Genomic DNA, 22,401 nt, shown 5'->3' on the forward strand with positions numbered 1-22,401 from the left:
CACACACACACACACACACACACACACACACACACACACACACACACACACACACACACACACACACACACACACACACACCAGTTTACACTCACCACCTGATGTCTTCAGGGCTCGTACATTTCGTGGCAGGAGAATCGAACTCTGTTCTCACTGAAATCTTTTTGTTTGTTCGCTGCTGTAAATAATCAGCTCATCTAAAAACTTGAGAAGAAGCAGAGCGGAGGTTTGACGAGGAGGAGACGAGACAGACTGAGGGTGCGTGTGTGTCTGTGTGAGTGTGTGTGTCTGTGTGAGTGTGTGTGTCTGTGGGTGTGTGAGTGTGTGGATATAAACGCCAATGAAACCTCAGCATCACTCTCCTCCTCCTCCTCCTCCTCCTCCTCTGCATTGGACCTATTCTACACTTCTTCTTCGTGGACCTAACCCTCCTCCTCTTCCTCCTCGGCTCCCGGGTCCAGGTGTCAGAGGAAGAGGAGGTCTGCTCTGTCTGACTGTGTTTGTCTGATTACTGATATTATTGTTCTGATTATGATGATGACCTCTCATGTTGCTGCTGCTATACCAAGCCGGACCTTCTGCCATAGACCTGAAACCTCAGCGCAGGCGGGTGTTAGCTCGCCGCCGCCGCGTGACCCCGACTGACCTCCGCGGCCTCGGCTGCGACTTCAGCTCAACCACGACAAAGCAAAAACAACTCAAAGACACTGAACTCTGGTGAAACCTCCTGATCGGTGTCTTCACGCTCTCACACCGCTCGGACCACGTGGTTCTGCTTCACAGGGCTCGATTAATGTTAACTCGTGTTTTTGTGGATTCTCTCTCTTTATTTTTCGTTTCTTCCCTCGTTTCTATCCTGTGTCGGGGGGGGGGGGGGGGTTCAAACACACGAGGCCAACGATTCTGTGTTGGAAGCAGAAAAGTATATTTTGGATCCAAAGCAAAGATTCCAAAGTGGTGTCGTGCTGCAGAGAACTGAGCGTTAATGCTTCATTATTATTCAGCCATGTTGTTTCTCTTATCAAACTAGTGGGAGCTTGAAAATCCTATTTACTGGAAACCTGTTTGCTCCCACAGGCCTCGACCTGTGGTTGAAGGTGCTAATTCACATCTGGAGAAAAAACTGTTAGCTCATTTGTTTTCTTGCTGAAATGTAGATTGAGCATCACTTCACTGTCTGCACTGTGAATGAAGGCTTGTTTAGCCTGTTAGCTTAGCATAAAGCCTGGAAACAGAGGAAGCTTGCTGCCGTGACTATGAATCTGAAAAATGGCCAAAGTGAAATATTTGTGCATGTATGTGATGGACAAGAAATTGTTTGGCACCCGATGCATCCCATAAGATACAATCATTTAGCCAGGCTAGGCTAGGCTAGGCTAGGCTAGGCTAGGGGTTTACCTCTGTTTTTTCTGCTCATGCTAAGCTAAGCTTCATATTCACCGTACAGAACATAGACTGTAAATAAAGATGGTCGACGCTTCTAATTAAAACCAAAACTGAAGACAAACATCAGTGAGATAAGAACGACCTGAAGTGACAGGAACCATCTTGACAATCATTTAGTTAACATCTACTTTGATTTGTAAAGTTTGGTCCATGTCCCACCTGCTAACATGAAGGAGGTTTATACTGCAGTCAGCCACCAGGGGGCGGTCCAGATGTTTGAACCTGGGGGGGCCGCATGTCGTCCATCTTTATTCTCAGTCTGTGGTGAGGCCGCCATCTTCTCGTCTGAACAACACGATGAGCGGCCTCGTTTATTCCTCGAAGGAGCTTTGACTCTGGTAACATTTAACTTTAGTCCTTTTATTATTAATATTATGATTACTATTATTATATTTATTATTATGAGTGCCACCTCCAGCGCATAACCAGAGTTATTCATTGTTGTATTCGTTTGTTGACCAGGAGGTTTGAAAATGAACAAAAGACGAATGTGGCTTATTTCCCCGGAGGCGTCGCTCTGTGCTTCTGTTTCCTTTGATGTGTCACCTGCTCCTCTGTGATTTGAAGGGGGGGGGGGGGGGGGGGCTCTCTGTGTATGTATGCATGTTTCCCAGGAGGCACCACACCCTCCCCCAACTTGCACTGGTGAGGACGAGGTGTCGTGGTTTTTTATTTGTGTTTGTTTCGATGCAGCTGATAATCATTCTCTGGTCTTTAGACGCTTTGTGTGGAGGCTGCCCGGTGCTGCCCCCTCATGGTCACATCTGTCCTGCACGCTGGAGGACGAGCGCTGCGTGGCCCGGAGCACACCACACGCTAACGCCATTAGTTCAACCAAGACGCTCGAATCATCAAACACGAAAACCTCCAGATGTTTACGTTTCGGCTTCACCACAAAAAAATTGTCTTGGGATGAAAATGTAAATTGTTTGATTTAAGAAACATCAGATTTAGAGCAGTTACAGAATATTTGTGATCAAGACACAACGAGACAAATATGCAACAAAATAAAAGACACACCCAACAGAAGAGGAACAGGAGAGAGGCATGATGGGAGTTCATGAGTTCTCAGCCTTTTGATAGAAACTCATTTCATTAAATGTTGTGAGAGGTTCAATCAGTGTTCGTGCCTCTGCGTCAGCGTCGTGTTGTTCTCGTGATGTTTCTCGTGATATCTCAGGAAAGCTGTGAGGGAGGTTTCAGAATTCATACATTTATTATGATCAAATACTGGTATTAGCTCCTGAAGCCCAAACATGACCCAGCGTCCTCCTCTCCTCCTGAGTCACTGTGTGAGGTCATGTGCTCTTCAGAGTCACAGAGAACTTTCACATGATCTTCTCAGTTTCCCCTGGATGTCAAAACCTGCTGTGATTTATGTTTTCCTCTGTTTTAATTTGACTTGTGGTTTGAAGCCGGTTGTGTGACGTGTGTGAGTGAGTCAGGAATCAGTGGAACTCTGTGATGTGCACATGTAGATACTGTGAACAGGACGTGAGGCTCAGAGTCTGAAGAGCAGTGGTTTGAACCCTTTGGTTCCTCAGAGTGAAGATGGAGTTAGAGATGCTCTGAAGGTGAAGAGGAGCTTTGACTCTGGTTCCCATCAGATCCTCAAACTGCTTCTGGGAGATGGGATGGAGTTTTCATTTGTGGGAATAAGTGGAGAGTGAACAGAAGCTGAATCACTGACCTCAGAGGTTTGAAAGTCATAAAGTCACGTGAACATGTGAAGTTAAGAGGATTCAGGGTCTCAGGCCGTTTGGGATCATCTGATTGGTTCATTGGGAAGTCAGTAAAGTTCTCTACTTGTTTCTGAGCCCAGGTCAGTTTACTATGAAGCCACAGAGCTGCAGAACAACAACAGGGAAAAACAACAACAACTGTAAAGTGTAAAAATACAAAAGCAAATGACAATCTGTAGAAAGGTGTAATTTGCTCACAGTGTGATTTCTGGACTGGGAGAAGAATCCGGGTGTTCAGCCATAATCAGAGGAATCGAAGCTCCGCCTCCTCCCGTCAACGGCTCAACCTGCCGACACATTTCTATTTTTCAGTATTATATGGTTATTGTTGTTATTGTTGTTCTTCGTGATACTTTTATTTTATAGCCATATTTTATAGTGCGAGTCAAGTGGTCTTTTTTTTTAAGAAGATATTTTGTACAATGTTCTAAAACCAGTCGACTGCATATTCCAAACATGGAAGAACACGAAGCGAGAGCAGGAACCCGACGGCCTCGTCAGAACCTCGTGAACCTCGAGTCTCACAAACTCACAGCGTGTGTTCTAACCTCCAGATGCTGAAGACACTTATTGATTTTCATTTTAGATTCAAGTCTGTTAAATGAAAATTACCTTTAAATGTTTTATTTCCGTTTTTTCTTTTGTTCGTTGAAACGTTACTTTTATTTTGAAACCCTTCCGCCCCGGCTGAATTTAATTTTAGTGAAAAACAGCCTGACTTTTGAATTCCTATTTTAAATATTCATACCCTGAACGAGAGGAGGAAGATGATCCTATTTAATCTTAACATGGAGAGTTCCTGCTGGATTGAACAGGATTTATTCTTCACACGCAGGTTCGTTGTTTTCTTCAGGTTTAAACTGGTTTGAATGGTTCTGACTGGTTCTGACGCTGCAGAGTCTGAGGGTTGAATCGTCTCAGTGAAGCTTCTGGATGATGTCGCTCGGGTTCCTGCTCACGATCACATGATCAGCCTCTGACGTGAGGTTCGACTCTCACACTGAAGTTTTCGGGTTAAGCTGGTTTTATTTTTCTATCCCAGTGGGTTCACAGTTTGGACAGGTCCCCCCCCCCCCACCCCGAGCTGTGTAGGTCTCTGTTCAGACCCTCTCTGTTGATCGTGGTGTTTCCTCGTCACCTGACTTGGTTCCAGACTCTTGATTGTGTGGGTTTCCTCCAGCAGCTTCTCACCGACAGGAGAGGACCAGTCACAGCCTCTCATCATGTGACTCAGTGGAAGTGTGATGTTTACATGTACAGATTCTTTCTCCTTTAGTTTTTCTGATTTCCTCTGATCTCTCTGTTTCCCTGACTCCCTCCTCACCCACTGGAGGGAAATGGAACTGCGTCTCATTATCACCATGTCACAGATCAGCCTTCCCACCAGGGGGCGCTCCGACATGTTTCAGTTTGAATCCGGCCAACTTTTAGAAATGCCTCGTTAGCGTTGAGCGTCGGAAGTCGTGTTCGGCTCGTGTGATTCGCCGAGAGGAGAACGTTCTGTGGGAACACGGCACAGCTGAACTTGAACAGTGTGGCGCCCCCTGCAGGAGGCCGGTTCCTTTGACCTCTCGGCTGACTCCACAGCACACACAATCACAGCGGGGCCACGGCGACCCCCCCCCCCCCCCCCCCCCCCCGCTGAGCCGGTTCCTCAATGAACGATAAGCCATGACGGACCCTTGTGTCCGATCTCCCAGTGTCCGGTCTCCCAGTGTCCGGTCTCCCAGTCTATTAGTATATTTAGCAAAACTTTAAACTGCAGACGACAGAACTCAACCTCAGGAAAATGACTGGACGTCTCTTTTGTAAACCCACGTTGACCTGAAGGCCCTGTCCCTCTGTCTTTGATACCAGATGAATGATATCAATTCTTTTCCTGTTTGTTGTGTTTATGATTATTATATATATCAGTGGATTCCTTTTCTCTACCTGTGGCTGATTCTTTTCATTCTTTAGAAAAGTGTTGATATATGTGAAGCATCTTAAAACAACAGAGAAGAAGAAGCTGAGTCTTCTTCTTGTGTTGGAACATATCACTCGGGTCCAGAAACCAGCGAGTGGAGAACTGAGCTTTCTGTCGTGTGATGTCACTGCTGCGGCTGAAATGTTCCTGTGACCTTTAAGTTTTGTTGTTCTGTTGATTTTCTCCCGAGCTGTTTGTCACAAAGCTAAATATACTAATAAAACAGTGTGCTATCTATCAAACTGACTCTGCTCTGCTTCTCTGGAACCTTCTGGATTCTTCTCCACCAGTTTCAGAAGATTCACACGTTCTTTTGACAGCACTCAATTCATCTGCACCTGATTCATAAGGTTTCAGCAAATAGACAAAATGTTTCCAGAGTCCTTCATTAAAATCATCAAATTCTGTGATGACACAGTGAAAATGTTTTAAATCTTCAGACGTTTCTTTTGTGTTGTTGGTTCATAACAAACATCAGATCCACAGAGACACGAGGGTCCGGCTCCATCTACACCTGGTCCTGGACCCCTGATCAGAACGGTTCTTCAACCTGGAGGTTCTCCAGGAAAACATGAAGGAACTGAATAAATGTGTCAAGTGAATAAAACCTCTCTCTCTCTCTACCTCCATCTCTCTACCTCCATCTCTCTCTCTCTCTGTGTGTCTGTCTGTCTGTCTGTCTGTACCTCCATCTCTCTCTCTCTCTCTCTCTCTCTCTCTCTCTCTCTCTCTCTCTCTCTCTCTCTCTCTCCCCCCCCCCCCTCATCATTACGCAGGTGCGTGTGCGCGCTGAGCTCCCTCTCCGGACCTGAACTTTACGCACGGTGCCGCTTCACCTTCCTCTCTCACCTGATCCCGGGGGCCGCGGTGTTTCTGCTCCTCGCCCGGTTCCGGTGGACGACCAGTGGATGACCGGTGGACTCCTCGCGGAGCCATGCTCTCGCACTGCGGGTTCATCTTGGGTCGAGTCCCCGCAGGGAACCGACCCGAGCCTGATTGCCTCCACTCCCGTTTCCGCATTCCCGCAGCCTTCGTGCGCAGCGCCGCCGCCGCGGAGCCGCGACCCACGACCTGCACCGAGCAAACCGGTTGGTCCGGATCGTCCGAGCCGCGGGCGCCGCGTCATGTTTGCGGCTAGAGAGCGAGCGGCACCTGGAGCAGCGAGCGGCCGGAGCCGAGGCTGATCGAGTCCCGGGATGGAGGGCTGCTGCCGCGCGTGTATGCCGTGCCTCGGCCGGCTCTGGAACTGGATCTGGCCCGACTTCCGCTACCCCAACGTCCCCAACCACGACCATGTGATCGCCAACCCGGCGGCGCAGGCGGCGGAGATCCGCACCGTGTCCGGGGACATCCGCGCCCCGTCGCCCAAGAAGCGGCCGGTGCAGCTGTACGCGGCGCTGTTCGACTTCGTGGCCCGGAGCGACGACGAGCTGACGGTGAAGGAGGGCGACAAGCTGTCGGTGCTGGAGAAGCGGGGCGACTACGTGCTGGCGAAGAAGCTCACCGGGTCCCTGGAGTCCGGCCTGATCCCGGCCAACTACCTGGCGCTGCTGCAGGACGAGTTCGCCAAGCACAAGTGAGTGGGTCCACTGGTCCGGGTCTACTGGACCGGGTCCACCTGGTGCGGGTCCACCTGGACCGGGTCCACTGGTGCGGGACCAGTGTCCAGACTGAACCATTTAGATCTGATCCGTGTCTGAGTCAGTTCAGGCTAGTGTTGGTCAGGTTAGTGTGGGTTAGTAAAGGTCAGTGTTGGTTAGTGTGGTTAGGTTAGTGTGGGTTGGATTAGTGTGGACAGGCTAGTGTGGCTCAGGTTAGTGTGGGTTAGTAAAGGTTAGTGTGGTTAGGTGAAACCTTCTGGTCTACAAAGTGGGGAACTGTATGAACCTGGTCTTTGGAGCTCTGCTGTGTTTTGGATTCTGGATCATTCAAGTCTTTCCTCACTGAAACTGACAGAAAGATAAAAGCAAAGTGATGAAAATGAATCTTTCCTCAGAACCGAAGATTCTCATTTTAAACTGAGGAGCAGAAGACGAATTAGATCTTTGCTCCAGATTTATATGAATTCTTTATCACATGGAGTTCTGATGATCCTGAGGACAGAGGGAGCTCCACATGGTCCTGTGCATTGAATTTATTTAATGACATCATTGAGAAAGAAAATATTAAATCACTGGATCCAGCTCCTACGATATTTGAATCTTCTTATATCAACAGGACGAGCATCATGAATCCATTCGGACTTTTGTTTAATGTGTTTAAATCATGAATAATCCATCAATTATCACAGAAAACAACCAACACATTCCAGAGGCTCCTGAGGTTCTAGATTTCTGATCATAAAACAACTTCAAGTTCCAGAGTGAAGGGTTAAGAGGCAGAAATGGAAAATAAGTTTTCACAATGGCTCTCCGCTCTGCAGCTGCACGTCGTCCATTATTCATTCTGTCCACGGGGAATCGTCATGTGTCTCCGTCTCTCCAAGGTTCACTGTGTCCTCTCACTGGGCTGACACAGTCTTCACGTCCCAGGAGACGAGCTTCAGGTTTCATCCTCACTCAGTTAGAAGACTAGAATCAGTTTGACCAGGATCAGAGGAGCATCTCCAGGGTTTGATAATAACTCCGCTGGTTGTCTGAAGAACTGAAGTCTCTCATTGGCTTGTTCAAGGAGGTTATGTTTCCACCCTCTGTCGGTCGGTTGGTCAGTCGCTCTGTCAGTCGGTCGGTCGGTTGGTCAGTTAGTAACTTGGTGGAAGGACGAGACCTGAGACTGAAGAAGAACCGTCGGTTGAATTGAAGCGCCTCTGTTCTCGTGGAGGTTGGAGCTCCACTCAGGGACGTCTGAAGAGTCTGAGCTCCTGGACGTGGACACTTCATCTCCTCAGGTCCTCTTAGACCGGATGAGAAGCATCAGAAGTCATTGCTGTCCCTCACGTCTCACACAGACGGACAGGGACTTGTCCAGGAGAAAGTCCACTGGTTCTCATCTCAAGGTCTGACTCTTCTCTTGTGAGCAGCTTGTTGTTAGTTTCAGTGAAACCTGAGTGTGAGATCCGCCCTGATGACTGAGCAAATACAGGTCTGTGTCGTGTGTGAGCCAACACACACACACACACACACACACACACACACACACACACACACACACACACACACACACACACACACACACATACACACACACACTGTAAAGCACTTGTTCACTAAGTGTAACTACTTTAAAACAGCAGGTCTCAGGTCAGATCATGTGTTCACTTGTTTTCAGGCCTCATTGTTAAAAGCTGCTGTTGTAACTGACTCAACCAGTTATTGAAATTGTGTAGTGTAATTTTTGTGTGTGCAATGTTTACATTCTTCACTCTGTTTGTGTGTTAAATTCACCTCCATGTCCCCCCCCCCCCTCAGGTGGTACTATGGGAACATAAACCGAGTGAAAGCTGAGAAGCTGCTTCTGGCTTCCCAAAACAAAGATGGCTCCTTCCTTGTTCGCATCAGTGAGAGTCACAGTGACGAGTACACCATCTCCGGTAAGAACCAGCACTCACCCATTCATCCACTCATCACCTCATCCACTCATCACCTCATACCCTCACCCACTCATCGACTCACCCCCTCATCCCCTCACCCCCTCATCCATTCATCCACTCATCACCTCATCCACTCATCTCCTCATACCCTCACCCACTCATCGACTCATCCATTCATTCCCTCATCCACTCATCCACTCATCCCCTCACCCCCTCATCCACTCATCACCTCATCACCTCATCCACTCATCCACTCATCTCCTCATACCCTCACCCACTCATCGACTCATCCATTCATACCCTCATCCACTCATCCACTCATCCCCTCACCCCCTCATCCACTCATCACCTCATCACCTCATCCACTCATCCACTCATCACCTCATCCACTCATCACCTCATCCCCTCACCCCCTCACCCCCTCATCCACTCATCACCTCATCTCCTCATACCCTCATCCACTCATCCACTCACCCACTCATCGACTCATCCATTCATCCACTCATCACCTCATCCACTCATCACCTCATCCACTCATCCCCTCATCTCCTCATACCCTCACCCACTCATCCACTCACCCACTCATCCACTCATCCATCATGTAATTCTCTCACACCTGCTTCCCTCTTTCTTTTCCTCTCATTCCTTTTCTTTATCTTCTTTCTTTCCTCTTTTTAAATTCCCTCTTGTCTTTAGTTTTTGTTTTTTGTACTTTGCTGTGGATTTAATGAAATTACTTCAAAAACATAAATGAAACTAGGTTTGTCTGAGTTTAACAAATATTAAAACTTCATTTACAAGTACAAATATTTCTCTGGAACATCTTGACTAAATAAGCAGAGCCAGATTATTAATTTAACCCAATTTAATTTTAAATAATTTAATGACCTTTTTACAGAACTGTTCATACAAAAAATTTAAGAAAGTGATTTACAGAATGAAACAATAAAAATAAATCCTCCATATCTGCACAATATTAACAGAAAGTGAGGAATTGTACAGAAAGTGAGGAATTGTGACTTACATCTCAAGAGATACTAATAAAATACTAGAGAATAAAGAGATGAATCTGGATCAGATGAGATATGAATCAGCTGGTGCAGCAGCAGAGAAGCTGCCGACTCAGCGGCTTCAGAAGAATGAGTCATGTGACTGAAACACGAAGCTGGAGATCTCCTCCTCACTTCTCTCTCTCTGAGCTGCTCTTCACCATGTGCTGTTCCCCCCCCTCCCCTCCTCTGTCCCATCCTCCCTCCATCACCCCCCCCCCCCCCTCCTGTCTGTCTCCAGCCACCTAATCTCCGTCCTCCTGCTGCTGAGGACACCAGGGGACGCTCTGTGTCCTCAGGCGTCCATGTTGGAGGTCGTCCTCTCAGACCACAGCAGCAGCTTGATCTTTAAAACAGATTTCTGCTTTTTATCTTCTTCACTTTCACTTGAAGGATTCTTTTGTCTGAGAGCTTCACTCTTATGTAACTGAAGATAAGTGCACGTCCACGTGTTCTGTTTTATTAATGTAGATTTGTGTCACAGGGACATTTATGGAAAATTCATTATTTAGACTTGTGCTTAATGTGTAATCTTATGATAGATAAAGGTTCTCAGAGATCTTCAGTCTCAGAGGCTGAGTGAAGATCTGCAGACTGATTTAAAAAGTCTTTCAAATGATGTTTGTTAGTGACTGAACTGATCTCAGCTCAGTCGATCTCAAGGGGACTGAGGAGGAGGGCTTCAGTTTATATATTATATATAATATATATTATATTATACATCACCATGTTCTTCTGGCTCATGTCTCAGATCAGGTTGTTAAAAGCTGCTGTTGTTGTCATGTTTACATTAATGAAAACTTAATGATTTATTCTGTATAATGAGTTTTCATATAATAAAAGTTGAAATCTGATGACAGTTTAAAGAACAAAGGTCTTCCACACAATGTGCTTTCTGACAGTTTGTTGTCACGTTGTGTGTCTGCTGTGGTTCTAACATGTCTCTAAGCTGAGGACGGGGGCGGGGGGGGGGGGTGAAGTGTAGTCTCCAGTCTTTATTATAAAAAACATACTGACGCTCTCTTGTCTCTGACTGAGGAAGACAGACATGAGTCATTTCCCCAAAAAGCTGAAGTCTTCCTGAAAATAATAAGAATCACTTTTTACTCCCGATGAGCCTCAGACACTTTGATAAATTAAACCATAAATAAGCAGTTGAGTCCTTGGGACGTTTGTTCTGTGTCTCCTTCCTTTGTTTGAGTCGTTGGGACATTTGTCCTGTGTCTCCTTCTTTCAACTTTCAAATGAGAACCTCTCATTCTCTAAGCTTGAAAAAAGAAGAGACATATCTTAGAGATGATAACTTATCACTGTTGTACGAACAACAATAAAAGCTTGTGAAATACATGATTTAAAAGACGTACATTTGTCTTTACACACACTTAATAACGGTGCACTGCAAACTAAGAATGCACATGTGAATATTAAAAAAGGTACAAGTTAAGGAAACCTCTTCATCAGTTGATGACACATTGCTGACGGAGCAGCTGTAGCTCAGTGTGAGATGAGGGAAGTCTATGGAAGCAGGCGGGGGGGGCTGTAGAGCGTGAGCGCAGGGCTTCGAGTGAAAGCGTTTTCAAGTCCTGTGAATTATGACCCTTCATCACCTGCAGCTCACCTTCCTCTTCACTTGTCCTTCCTCCTCTGTTCACCCTCTGGCTTCACCTTCCTCTGCAGCTGAGTCCACAATATGGTTACATGAAGGCGTGTGAAGGCGGAACAGACCACACCTTCCTCTACTGTGTTTATGACTCAAGAACAAACATGTCTGTCCCTCTCTCTTTATGTCTCTCTCTCTCTCTCTCTTTAGCTCTCTCTCTCTCCTTTTCCCTCTCTCTCTTTATGTCTCTCTCTCTCTCTCTCTCTTTATCTCTCTCTCTCTCTCTCTCTCTCTCTCTCTTTAGCTTTCTCGCTCTCCTTTTCCCTCTCGCTCTTTATTTCTATCTCTCTCTCTCTCTCTCTCTCCTTGTCTCTCTCTCTCTTTATTTCTCTCTCATTATCTCTCTCTCTCTTTATCTCTCTCTTATCTCTCTCCTTATCTCTCTCTCCTTTTCCCTCTCGCTCTTTATTTCTCTCTCTCTTTATCTCTCTCTCTTTATCTCTCTCTTTATCTCTCTCTCTTTATCTCTCTCCTTGTCCCTCTCGCTCTTTATTTCTCTCTCTCTCTCTCTCCTTGTCTCTCTCTCTCTCTCTCTCTCTCTCCTTGTCCCTCTCGCTCTTTATTTTCTCTCTCTCTCTCTCCTTTTCTCTCTCTCTCTCTCTCTCTCTCTCTCTCTCTCTGAAGGTTATAAAAGGACGTTCCCTTCTTTTCTCACGTTCTCACTTCAAACTTCTTTGTTTCTGATTTCCCCTCCGGTCCTGAACGTCCTGAGAGCCTTTGATGTTCACAGTCTTTAATCCCATGATCGTTGATGGTAATAAGTGACCCTTCTTCTTCTGGTTGGACGTGTGGATGATGGTTGGTGCTCCTCTGTGTCCTGCAGCTCGCAGTGAGGGGAAGGTCTACCACTTCAGGATCCAGCGCTCCACCATCGGAGCGTACTTCGTCTCAGATAAGATCTCCTTCGCCACGCTGGGGGAGCTCATCTCCTACTACCAGAAGAACCCCCGCAGCCTGGGGGTGCGGCTGGAGGAGCCCTGCGCCCAGCAGGTAGGACCCTGAAACACCAGGTTCCACTGATCATCTCCTCTCAGGTGCTGGCTCCAGGTTTACCACACACAAAACTGATTCAGATCCAGATTCTTATCTGGATTCATAAATATCTACACGCCTGATTATCATCAATCATCAACGTTCGTGAACGATTCCCAGAAATCCATGAACATCTCACAGAAGTAGATCCCAGCAGAGTCCAGTGGGATCTGCTTCAGACTCATGAGGTCCACCAAGAAACATCTCATTTAATCAATCTCCACGAAAACCAAACTTCTCCTCACAAAGATAAAAGAACAAGAAAACATGTGACTCACAGAAACGCTGAGTCATGTTACACATGATGCTTATAAAAGTCTGACAATATTCAGTTTATTGTGTCTAAAGTGCAGACACACAATCCCACTTTACAACTCTATTGATCCCTGCAGATGAGTCAAAGTACAAACACCTTTATATTGTAAAATCAGTCCCATGGTACAGTTACAGTAAAGTGATGAATACAGTTTTATATACTGTGAATATAAGATAAATATGTTTTTATAGACTGATCCTATTAGTTTATTACTGCAAACATGGACTCTGTCTGGGTGGAGACTGATCAGTGGTTGTCACAGGTTGATAATAAATATCAGTAATATCACTCATGCTTTTTCTTAACATGTGTAAAACGGGTTCTAGTATAAATATTATAATAAATTCACTTCATGTCTGAAGAATCTGCAGCTTCAGCTCAGAGACGGACATGAAGCAGAAATCATCTTTCTATTAATTCTAAATGAAAACGATCAGATGATAAAGAATGGACAGCTTCGGGTTCAAAGTCACTAATAATAATAATAATAATAATAATAATTCCATATTCACAAAACAAAAGCTCCAGTTTTTAATTTTAATCTTGGTCGAGCAGCTTTTTCTCTGAATCCGTAAAAGCTCTTGAATTTTTCTTCCTATTGTTGAAGCAGGAATTTTAATCTTTTTTTAGCTTATTGGTCATAATTATAAACCAGGAGGCAAATATCTTAAATGATCCAGTGTAATAAGCAGAGAATCAAATATTTGGCCCAGTTTTAGAATAAAGTCCTGTGCAGTGATTACATGCTCCATCTCTGCAGCTCCACATTACCCCCCCGCCAGTCTTATCATTTATCCTCCTCAGCTCGAGCCCCCCCGAGGTTTCTCCTCCAACACAAGATTTCTGAGTCGCTTCACAAACACACACACAAAGATTTTACACAACATTTAGAAAATGAGAACGATGAACGTGAGAGATGAGAACTCTTCTTCTTCTGTATCAGAGTCACTCAGTGATTCCTCCGTCTTCTCTCTTCCCTTCCAGCGGAGGCTCTGAGTCCGAGGCCACGGACACACTGAGGCAGAGACACACACAATCAACACACACACACACACACAAACACACACACACTCACATACAGAATTAGCACATGTTCAGAACCGAACTCAAAGAAAACAAACGAAGCCCTTAAGTTCCTCTGAGACCTAAATAATGTATTTTACTTTATTGTGTGTTTTACTTTGATATGATTCCATCACATTAAGATCAACTCACTTTCTAAAAGCTTGGTTACATGAAACTCAGAATCTTATAATCAGAGCTTCAGAGTTGATTCCTCAGGTTTTAATCCCAAAACAACAGATTTAAAAAAACAATCATCAAAGAAAACGTGACTTCATGAGTTTTTATGTCCTCAATCATTATGTAAATCCAAAGAACTGGTTCATGGAGAGAAGTCGTCACTGGAACTGGTTTTCCTTCTATTTAATTGGTCATTGATTCTCTAAGAATCAGACGAGTCTCTAGAGCAGCATCCGCTCAGGAGTCTTTTCATTGGTTTATAGAACCTTTGGGAACATTTGCACGAGTGGAGATGATCACGTTTTTAAAAAGTCGAATATCCCACAAAGAAGAAAGTAAACGCTGAACGTCCAGGCTGCGGCTCTGAGGAAGAGGAGGCTCCTCGTGGTGAAGGGGAATTTACAAACTGTGACAGGAAGTGGAAGGAGAGGAGGACGCTGCAGGGGACATGAAGCCAGGGGACATTGAGACAGACGCTGTGTCCACTGAGTCACAGATGAAGAAGCAGCAGCTAGATGGACACGTGACATCTGCTTCATGTGTTGATCTCATTTTACACAGCGGCTGTAGCTATGTTCATATTTCCATCATGCGACACAGTTTGTAAACAAGTCACAAGTTTTGTTTCTCATAAACACTCACAACCACAAACAGCAGCTGAGAGCAACAGGAACATTAACACAATATTCTTTCATTTAGTTTCAATTTTCATCCATTTTTCTTTATTTCATAGATTTTTTTTCACCTTAAAACTGTTTCACAACTTTAACTCATCAGAATTAATGTTATGATATAAGTGCAACCTTTACATTTCATGGTGTGTGATTTAAGAAATGTACATTTCAAAGCTCTGTTGTCATCAATTAGAAAACGAGACATTAAGACGTCTTTAAATGTTCCGGCAGTTTGATGCTGGGACATTAAAACGACTCCTCACGGCTTTTCAATCTCTTTTTATCGACTCGTCTCGTTTCCGGAGATTAAACAGAAACGCTCGATAAAAAGCTGAGAGACTCAGTTTGTGTCCTTCAGCTTCTAGAAGAGGATTCGCTCTGTTCAACAAACACACAACAAACTGTCTGTGAGTCACAATCAGACACTTAATGACTTTCAAGGAGGAGACGACATTCTGAATAAGACGGATTCATTTGTCCTGATGATGTTGAAACTGGTTCCAGATCTGGTTCAGTTCGTTTTCTACAAACTCTTGTTTAAGCTTCAGAAAAGAAAAAACTAAATCTGAATTTATTTATTCTTGTGTGTTTAAAGCAAATTAAAAATAGAGACACTTTGATTTTTTTTAACTTGATCTGTACTTTATTTAATTTTTTTCCGAGTGATGTATACGTTTTATATTTTTTTGTAATCATGTTTTATTATTATATCATTTCATTGGTCTGTTCATTTCATTTTCATCAAAGCACTTGATTATTAGAAGAAAATCGTTTGTAGCAGCTGATTAATAATGAAAATAAATGAAATCATTTGTTCATCCATCTTTTTTCATTCATTCTTTCACTAACATCAAACAATACTGATTTAAAATCTGAACGTTCACAAACCTGGAATGAAAAATTAACAAGAATCTGAAATAGTGAGATGAGATTTATCTGTAAAGGAAGATTTGATCCACGTTTTGCTTCAGGAGGAAAATAAATGTTGTAAAAACTTGATTTTCATGATATTTTCAAGGATCCTGAGAATAAAATAAAACGTCAGAAGCAGCATTAAAGAAAAATATCAACACATTAAGTAAAAAGTGCTGATGAAAGAAAAGGTTTTAAAAGTCTAGACAAAGTGTTGGTTTTTCATTTTAATGATGTAATTTATTGTAAATAACTGTTTTAGCAGATTTTACACCATGGTCCTGATTAAAGACCAGTTTCCAGTTGGTCTGGTTTCCTCCCAGTGGTTTGAATAATAACTATAATAAGAACGTTGAACTGAACAGACTTTGAATCTGTGTTGAAGTTAAACTGAAGACACAAAGTTTAGGATTCATAAGTGATAGAAACTTGATTGTGTGTTTGTAAAATGAAACTTCCTGTTTCAGCTTCTCTCACATGACTTCACCTGGAAATTAACATTTCAAATGAGGCCGAACTGGGAGTTTCCAGACATCCAGTTTAAAACCGCACTGGTTCTGAGTTACATGATAGTTAAATCAACCAGTTGTGATACTGGGCCGTTCCCAGTTGTCTCACTCTGTCCTCTCTGTGCAGCGGGAGCTCTTCGACATGGAGCCGTGGGAACGACCTCGAGAGGAGTTCAAGCTCCACAGGAAACTGGGAGAGGGCCACTTCGGGGAGGTGTGGGAGGCTCAGTGGACCACGGAGAACAAGAAGGTGGCCATCAAGATGCTGAAACAAGGTACGGCTGCACCGACCTGAACCTGAAGCTCCATCCTGCTGCGTCACATCACACACACTCACACTCTGAGAAAGGTCTGCTTCTCCTCATCCAGGAAGTAGTCCCTGAGAAACCAGTGAGAACATCAGAAACCAGTGAGAACATCAGAAACCAGTGAGAACATCAGAAACCAGTGAGAACATCAGAAACCAGTGAGAACATCAGAAACCATCTCCCAGTGTTAAAGAGATAGAACTTCCTGGAGTTCTTCATGAGGCCTCGTCTCAGGCTTCCATGGAGGTCGTGAACCTGTGTGAGGTCATCACACAGGAACACACACTACAGGGGCTGACCAGGGGATTCTGAAGATTGTGTTCTATCTGGAGAGGGAACACAATCTACATGTATTGTTTCTTAGCAGAATGCATTGTGGGTACTCATAAGGCCCCAATCACAATCATGTTTATTGTGTTCTGAGCTGCTGGAACTTATGAGCTCCCACTCTTCTTCACGTGTTTCCAGTTCACTGGGGCTGAGGCTTGATTCCTCAGGGGTTCACCTGAAAGAACAAAACTGTCAGACACAGAAAGACAAACTGGAAATGAGATGATATCCAGATGGACTCTATTAAAACCAGTTTAACCATAAAACATCGACTTGTAACCAGTCACTGCGTCTCTGAGGCCGAGTGACAGCGCTGACGTGGGCGTGGCCCTTCAGGTGACATCACTGACGTGGGCGTGGCCCTTCAGGTGACATCACTGACGTGGGCGTGGCCCTTCAGGTGACAGCGCTGACGTGGGCGTGTCCCTTCAGGTGACAGCGCTGACGTGGGCGTGTCCCTTCAGGTGAAAGTGATGCAGTGGGCGTGTCCCTTCAGGTGAAAGTGATGCAGTGGGCGTGTCCCTTCAGGTGACAGAGGAAACAGGATGTCTTGGTGCTGAGTCACGATCTCATGGCTGAATTAGGTTGCAGCACTGGTTGGACTGGTTCTGTAGACAGACCAGTCGTCTCCTGACCTCAGGAACCTGTTTGATCTTCTGGTGTCGACAGGAGAAGAAGAATGTCGTTGGTTCAGGAAGCTCCGACGTGAAGGCTAAAAATAAACTGATGGACGACAGGAAGGAAAAGAACGTGATGACGGGAAGAGAGGAGAGAGAGTTCCTGGTTTGTTTGGGTTGTGAGTGCACGAGTGTTCACGAGCGTGCACGTGTTGGACTGATGACTGCTGATTGGTTCACGTTCCAGTGATCGAGAAGTAAACAGCCGATGACACATGCAGGGGTTCAAATCCCAGACTGTAACTTGAGGACATTTTGGAGACGCACAATGTCTGTAAACAATTCACATTAACGCCGGTTTGTGTTTGTCCCCCTCGTCTCGTCTCAGAGGACACGAAGCAGGACGAGTTCGTGAAGGAGGTTCAGGCTCTGAAGAGCCTCCATCACCCGAAGCTCATCCAGCTGCTGGCCATGTGCTCCAGAGGAGAACCCGTCTACATCGTCACAGAGCTCATGAGCAAAGGAAGCCTCAAGTCCTACCTCGCCTGTGAGTGCACACACACACACACACACACACAGAGACACACAGAGACACACACATGCTCACAGACACACACACACACAGAGACACACACACACACAGAGACACACACACACGCACACACAGAGACACACACACACATGCTCACAGTTACACACACAAACACACACACACACACACAGTTAAGAGAAGTTCAACCCTTCAGTTAATCTGTTATCATTGTTTGTTTTCTCTGCTGTTGATTTAAGAGGTTTTAAAGCAGAAGGTTCATTTTTCATCAGGTTTGAGAATTCAAGTTCTTCATCAGACATTTTTCTGAAAACGTATTCAGGTCAAATGACGTTAAATCTGTTCCTCTTCAATCCAGAGCTAAAGGAAATATAATCTGCTTCCTGGCAGAGAAGTGCTGCTCCAACTAAAAGACTGTGTGTGTGTGTGTGTGTGTGTGTGTGTGGGGGTGGGGGTGGGTGTGTGTGTGTGTGTGTGTGGGTGCACTTATCTACACTGTCGGCTGGAGCCTTCACACACAGATGGAAATTAAAAAGTGTTTGGTTCTGTGACGGCACTTTAATTTAATAGAACAATACAAGTGTGTATTTGAGTATAAAGAGGGAAGCACTTCCTACAACAGACGAGTTCAGATTCTCATTCTGTGAAAACACTTCCCTCGAACTCAGGCTGTTAAATAAGAAACTCTGCTTGACCTGTGTCCTCAGCGGCTGAAGGTCAGGTGCTGACCTCTGCTCACCTCATCTACATGGGCAGTCAGATCGCAGAGGGCATGGCCTACCTGGAGGACAGGAACATCGTCCACAGGGACCTGGCCGCCAGGAACGTCCTGGTGGGGGACGACCTGGTCTGCAAGGTGGCCGACTTCGGACTGGCTCGGATCATCAAGGTGAGAGGGAGGCGCTCGGTTCAGTGTCTTCTTAAAGGGATTTATGATCATATTAATAATAATGACATAAATCATACAGAGCTTCCAAGACTTTATTATCAGTTTAGAAAGAGACGACTCAGATGTTCTGTGTGACATTTCAACATGAATCACCTCCAAAATATTGACTGTAAATAAATGAAGCTGCTTTCTGCTCCACGGTTTTATACCATCATCTTAAAAAGTCTCCTAAGTAAGAAATACACTCATTTATCTAGTTTTTATCAGAAGTTAAATCATGTGACTTTTTATACATTATGATTCTGTTGAAATTAACCTTGAAATATAGTCTGGATCACATGATGTAAAAATCAGGTTCCCGGTGTTAAACCTTTATCTCAACGTCTTTTTCTTTTTTCTTCCTGTAAAACAATTAAAACACATCGATGACTCGTTCTTCATTCAGGGACATTTACTCGTTCTGCGTCCAATCAGAAGCTTTCAGGAACTTAACACCTCCCCCCTGTGACCATCGAATCTGAGTGTTTACATCCTGGAATCTGTTCAGATCAGAGCTCAACAATATTGATATAAAAATGATTTTTTTAATACAGAAGCATGAAATGTGACAGTGGTTTTGTGTGGATGTTCCTGAGAATGAAAATGTCCTGTTGACACGCAGCTCGTGTGATATTTACACACAACAGGGATGAGAGAATGTGACACGTGAGGAGACGTTTAACACAAAGTGAATCTAGCGTCCCAGGTGATCAGGGGACAGAGGAGACGGACAGCTGGCTGCTGGGGGACCCGTCTTCATGTTCCTCCTGTGAACCCTGTGCTTCCCTCTCGTCTCCACAGGACAGTGTTTACACAGCGAGCAGAAGCACAAAGATCCCCGTGCGCTGGACGGCTCCGGAGGCGGCCATCTACCAGAGGTTCTCTGTGAAGTCAGACGTCTGGTCCTTCGGTGTTTTGCTCTACGAGATGATGTCACGAGGCAAAATGCCTTATGAAGGTAGAGCGTCAAATAAACTACTGTTAAACTACAGCAGAATTCACATAACGATATAAACTGCTGCTTACACAGTATAATGTACATTTAACATATGTATAGAATATAATATTTGTAATATGTTTTATTCTTTATGTCTGTATAGTTTTGGTTCTTATATGTAAAGTGTGAAACCCTGTTGTCCTGTCCTCATGTGGACACAGGAGACTCAGATGAAGACACACAAACACAATAAGACACATTTCACTGACTTTGGTCTTTTCCAGACTTTTGATTTAAATAGATTTGAAGTGTCTGTAGTTTAGAGATGATGGAGCATCTTGACTGGTAGCAGTGGTGAGTGGCTCCTCCCATGCTCATGTTCATATCTGCTTCAGGGAAAAACAACAAGGAGGTGTTGGACCTGCTGTCCTCTGGATTCCGGCTGCCCTGTCCAACCCGCTGTCCTCCGAACATCTACCGTATCATGATGGACTGCTGGGTCGCTGAGCCGTCCAAGAGACCCTCCTTCCACGCCCTGCACAGCCAGCTGGACTCCATCTATGCCCGGATATATTTCAAGACTATAGAGGTATAGAGAGAGGGACACTGGGACACAGAGGGACACAGGGACGATGAGAGGATGGAAATAGTGCAACAGCACGTCCTCTGCAAACTGGTCCCAGACAGACGGATGGACTGAGAACATGTTTTTAAAGCCACACACGTCTACAACAGGGTAAATGTATTTGAGCAGCAGAGAGGTGAAACGTGACCAGAGGGACACGAGACAGAGGGACATGAGGACGTCTTCCTGTTCAAGAGTCAGGAGGCTGTGAACTGAGGACGAGGTGTGTGAGGTCACGGCTTCACCCCCGCAGCACATTCACAGCAGCACCTGCTTTCAGTTTTTTACCCTCAGTGTTTTCTAGATGATGTTTTATTACCTGTGTACGTGCCACAGGTCAGGACTTTGACTAATCACCTGTCTTCTGATTGCAAAGCCAGTTCTAACATTGAGGTTATGTGCAATAATGATCCTCCTGCTGGTTGTGAAGCCGTGCTGGGGCCTGGTGCTGGGGCCTGGTGCTGGGGCCTGGTGCTGGGGCCTGGTGCTGGTGCTGGGTCCTGGTGCTGGGGCCTGGTGCTGGGGCCTGGTGCTGGGGCCTGGTGCTGGGGCCTGGTGCTGGGGCCTGGTGCTGGGGCCTGGTGCTGGTGCTTGGTGCTGGTGCTGGGGCCTGGTGCTGGGGCCTGGTGCTGGGGCCTGGTGCTGGGGCCTGGTGCTGGGGCCTGGTGCTGGTGCTGGGGCCTGGTGCTGGGGCCTGGTGCTGGGGCCTGGTGCTGGGACGTCCCAGAGGAAGAAGACCAACCTGCACCAGGACCGGAGGATGGATCCAGCAGCTTGTGATCTTTGAGTTTCCTCAGACCCTCAGGTCAACTTGTGCTTGGAGGTTAAAGGATTCAGTCTCTTATCTGTCAGGAGACGTGAGGACAGGGACCCAGACAGAAAACTACTGCTTAACAAAGTCTCAGGTCCACAGAAGAAGAAGCAGAATGTGTGTAGTAGATCATTGTGGAACCAGAGTGTTGTAGTGTGCAAACCTCCACCGAGGCCAAACAGGTCCATGAGTTCTTCTGGATCTTCTCCTGATCCTGATCTGACACATCAAACATCCTTCCACCCAGTTTGTCTGTGATCCTGCTGACAGACCAACAACACAGAGGATCTGCTCCTTGGTGAAGGGAATGAATTATTAAATGCACATGTAACATGCATGTTTTGTTTTTGGGAATATGTTTTGTAAATCTGCTTTTATAACCTCATGATGGCGGTGAGATGAGAAGCTCTCGTCCCTCTGCTGTAACAACAGGACCGCCCGTGTTAGCTTAGCCACAGACAGAGCTAATCTGTCAGTAGGTTTAATCCACAGACTGCAGCAGTGATCACCATGTGGTGTCGAGGTCCATAACCACACTGGACCAATCAGGAGTCAGTGTCAGCTGTCAATCATCAAGTCTAAGTTTATGAGCTGTACTGCAGCCAGACACCAGGGGGCGATCCAGATGTTTTGGCTTCACCTTTGGGAGCCTCCATGTCGTCCATGTTTATTCACAGTATTTATAATAATTGAAGAGGTAATTAAATACTTTCAACATTGACGGATGAACAGCAGGTGTCCTGACCGGGGGGGTAAACTAATATTCCTCTAGCTTTAATGCTAACAGGCATGCCAGTGTTAGCATGCTAACTAGCATACATTCTTACCTTATTAGCATTTAGCCACACTGAAGAAATGTAGCGTATCTTGCACGTGAGCACTGATCAAGTAGAAAAGGTTTCCACCTCCTCTGTGTTCACAGGATCAACCCAGGAACAGACCCTGTAGCGCCACCTTCAGGACAAACTGTCCAACTAGTGATCAGGCTCCAGGTCAAAGGGCTCCAGTTCCAGGATCTAAGTGCGTTTAGTCCACGTTCGCCCTCTAGTGGTGGGAAACAAAGGTCACTGCACCAGAAGCTTTGTGTTCAAGTGTTGATCCTGAAACTCGTTTTAACCATGGGTGTGTTGTAGGCGTGACATGCAATCGACCAATCAGAGAGCCCCGTCCACTGAGCAGCCTGGTGGGCTCACACATCCACAACACTGCAGATTTAAA

The 22,401-nt window shown here is 45.5% G+C and overlaps 1 protein-coding gene and 1 long non-coding RNA gene across 2 annotated transcripts; one reads left to right on the plus strand and one right to left on the minus strand.

Annotated features, from left to right (window-relative positions):
* Positions 1-2,250: 2,250 nt before the first annotated feature.
* On the minus strand, positions 2,251-6,164 carry LOC128436439 (uncharacterized). Its single transcript, XR_008338074.1, has 3 exons — positions 6,004-6,164; positions 3,387-3,475; positions 2,251-3,293 (listed from the first exon to the last, which is right to left on the minus strand). It is a non-coding gene; the product is annotated as an uncharacterized LOC128436439 (long non-coding RNA).
* A 186-nt stretch (positions 6,165-6,350) lies between these two features.
* Positions 6,351-20,838, plus strand: srms (src-related kinase lacking C-terminal regulatory tyrosine and N-terminal myristylation sites). Its single transcript, XM_053418174.1, has 8 exons — positions 6,351-6,730; positions 8,562-8,683; positions 12,216-12,382; positions 16,205-16,352; positions 17,721-17,879; positions 18,590-18,771; positions 19,612-19,768; positions 20,143-20,838. Exons 1-8 carry the CDS (start codon positions 6,351-6,353, stop codon positions 20,340-20,342), a joined length of 1,515 nt encoding a protein of 504 aa, XP_053274149.1. The 3' UTR covers positions 20,343-20,838.
* Positions 20,839-22,401: the final 1,563 nt, after the last annotated feature.

The sequence above is a fragment of the Pleuronectes platessa genome, unplaced genomic scaffold (genome assembly GCF_947347685.1).
Source record: "Pleuronectes platessa unplaced genomic scaffold, fPlePla1.1 scaffold_286, whole genome shotgun sequence".
In the NCBI taxonomy this organism is placed as follows: Eukaryota; Metazoa; Chordata; class Actinopteri; order Pleuronectiformes; family Pleuronectidae; genus Pleuronectes; species Pleuronectes platessa.

Bases quoted from the DNA above. Each gene is read 5' to 3' on its own strand.
- srms (XM_053418174.1), top strand. From the start codon at position 6,351: ATGGAGGGCTGCTGCCGCGCGTGTATGCCGTGCCTCGGCCGGCTCTGG. The intron at 16,353-17,720 runs GTACGGCTGCAC...GTCTCGTCTCAG, and splicing joins CATCAAGATGCTGAAACAAG to AGGACACGAAGCAGGACGAG. The intron at 17,880-18,589 runs GTGAGTGCACAC...CTGTGTCCTCAG, and splicing joins CCTCAAGTCCTACCTCGCCT to CGGCTGAAGGTCAGGTGCTG.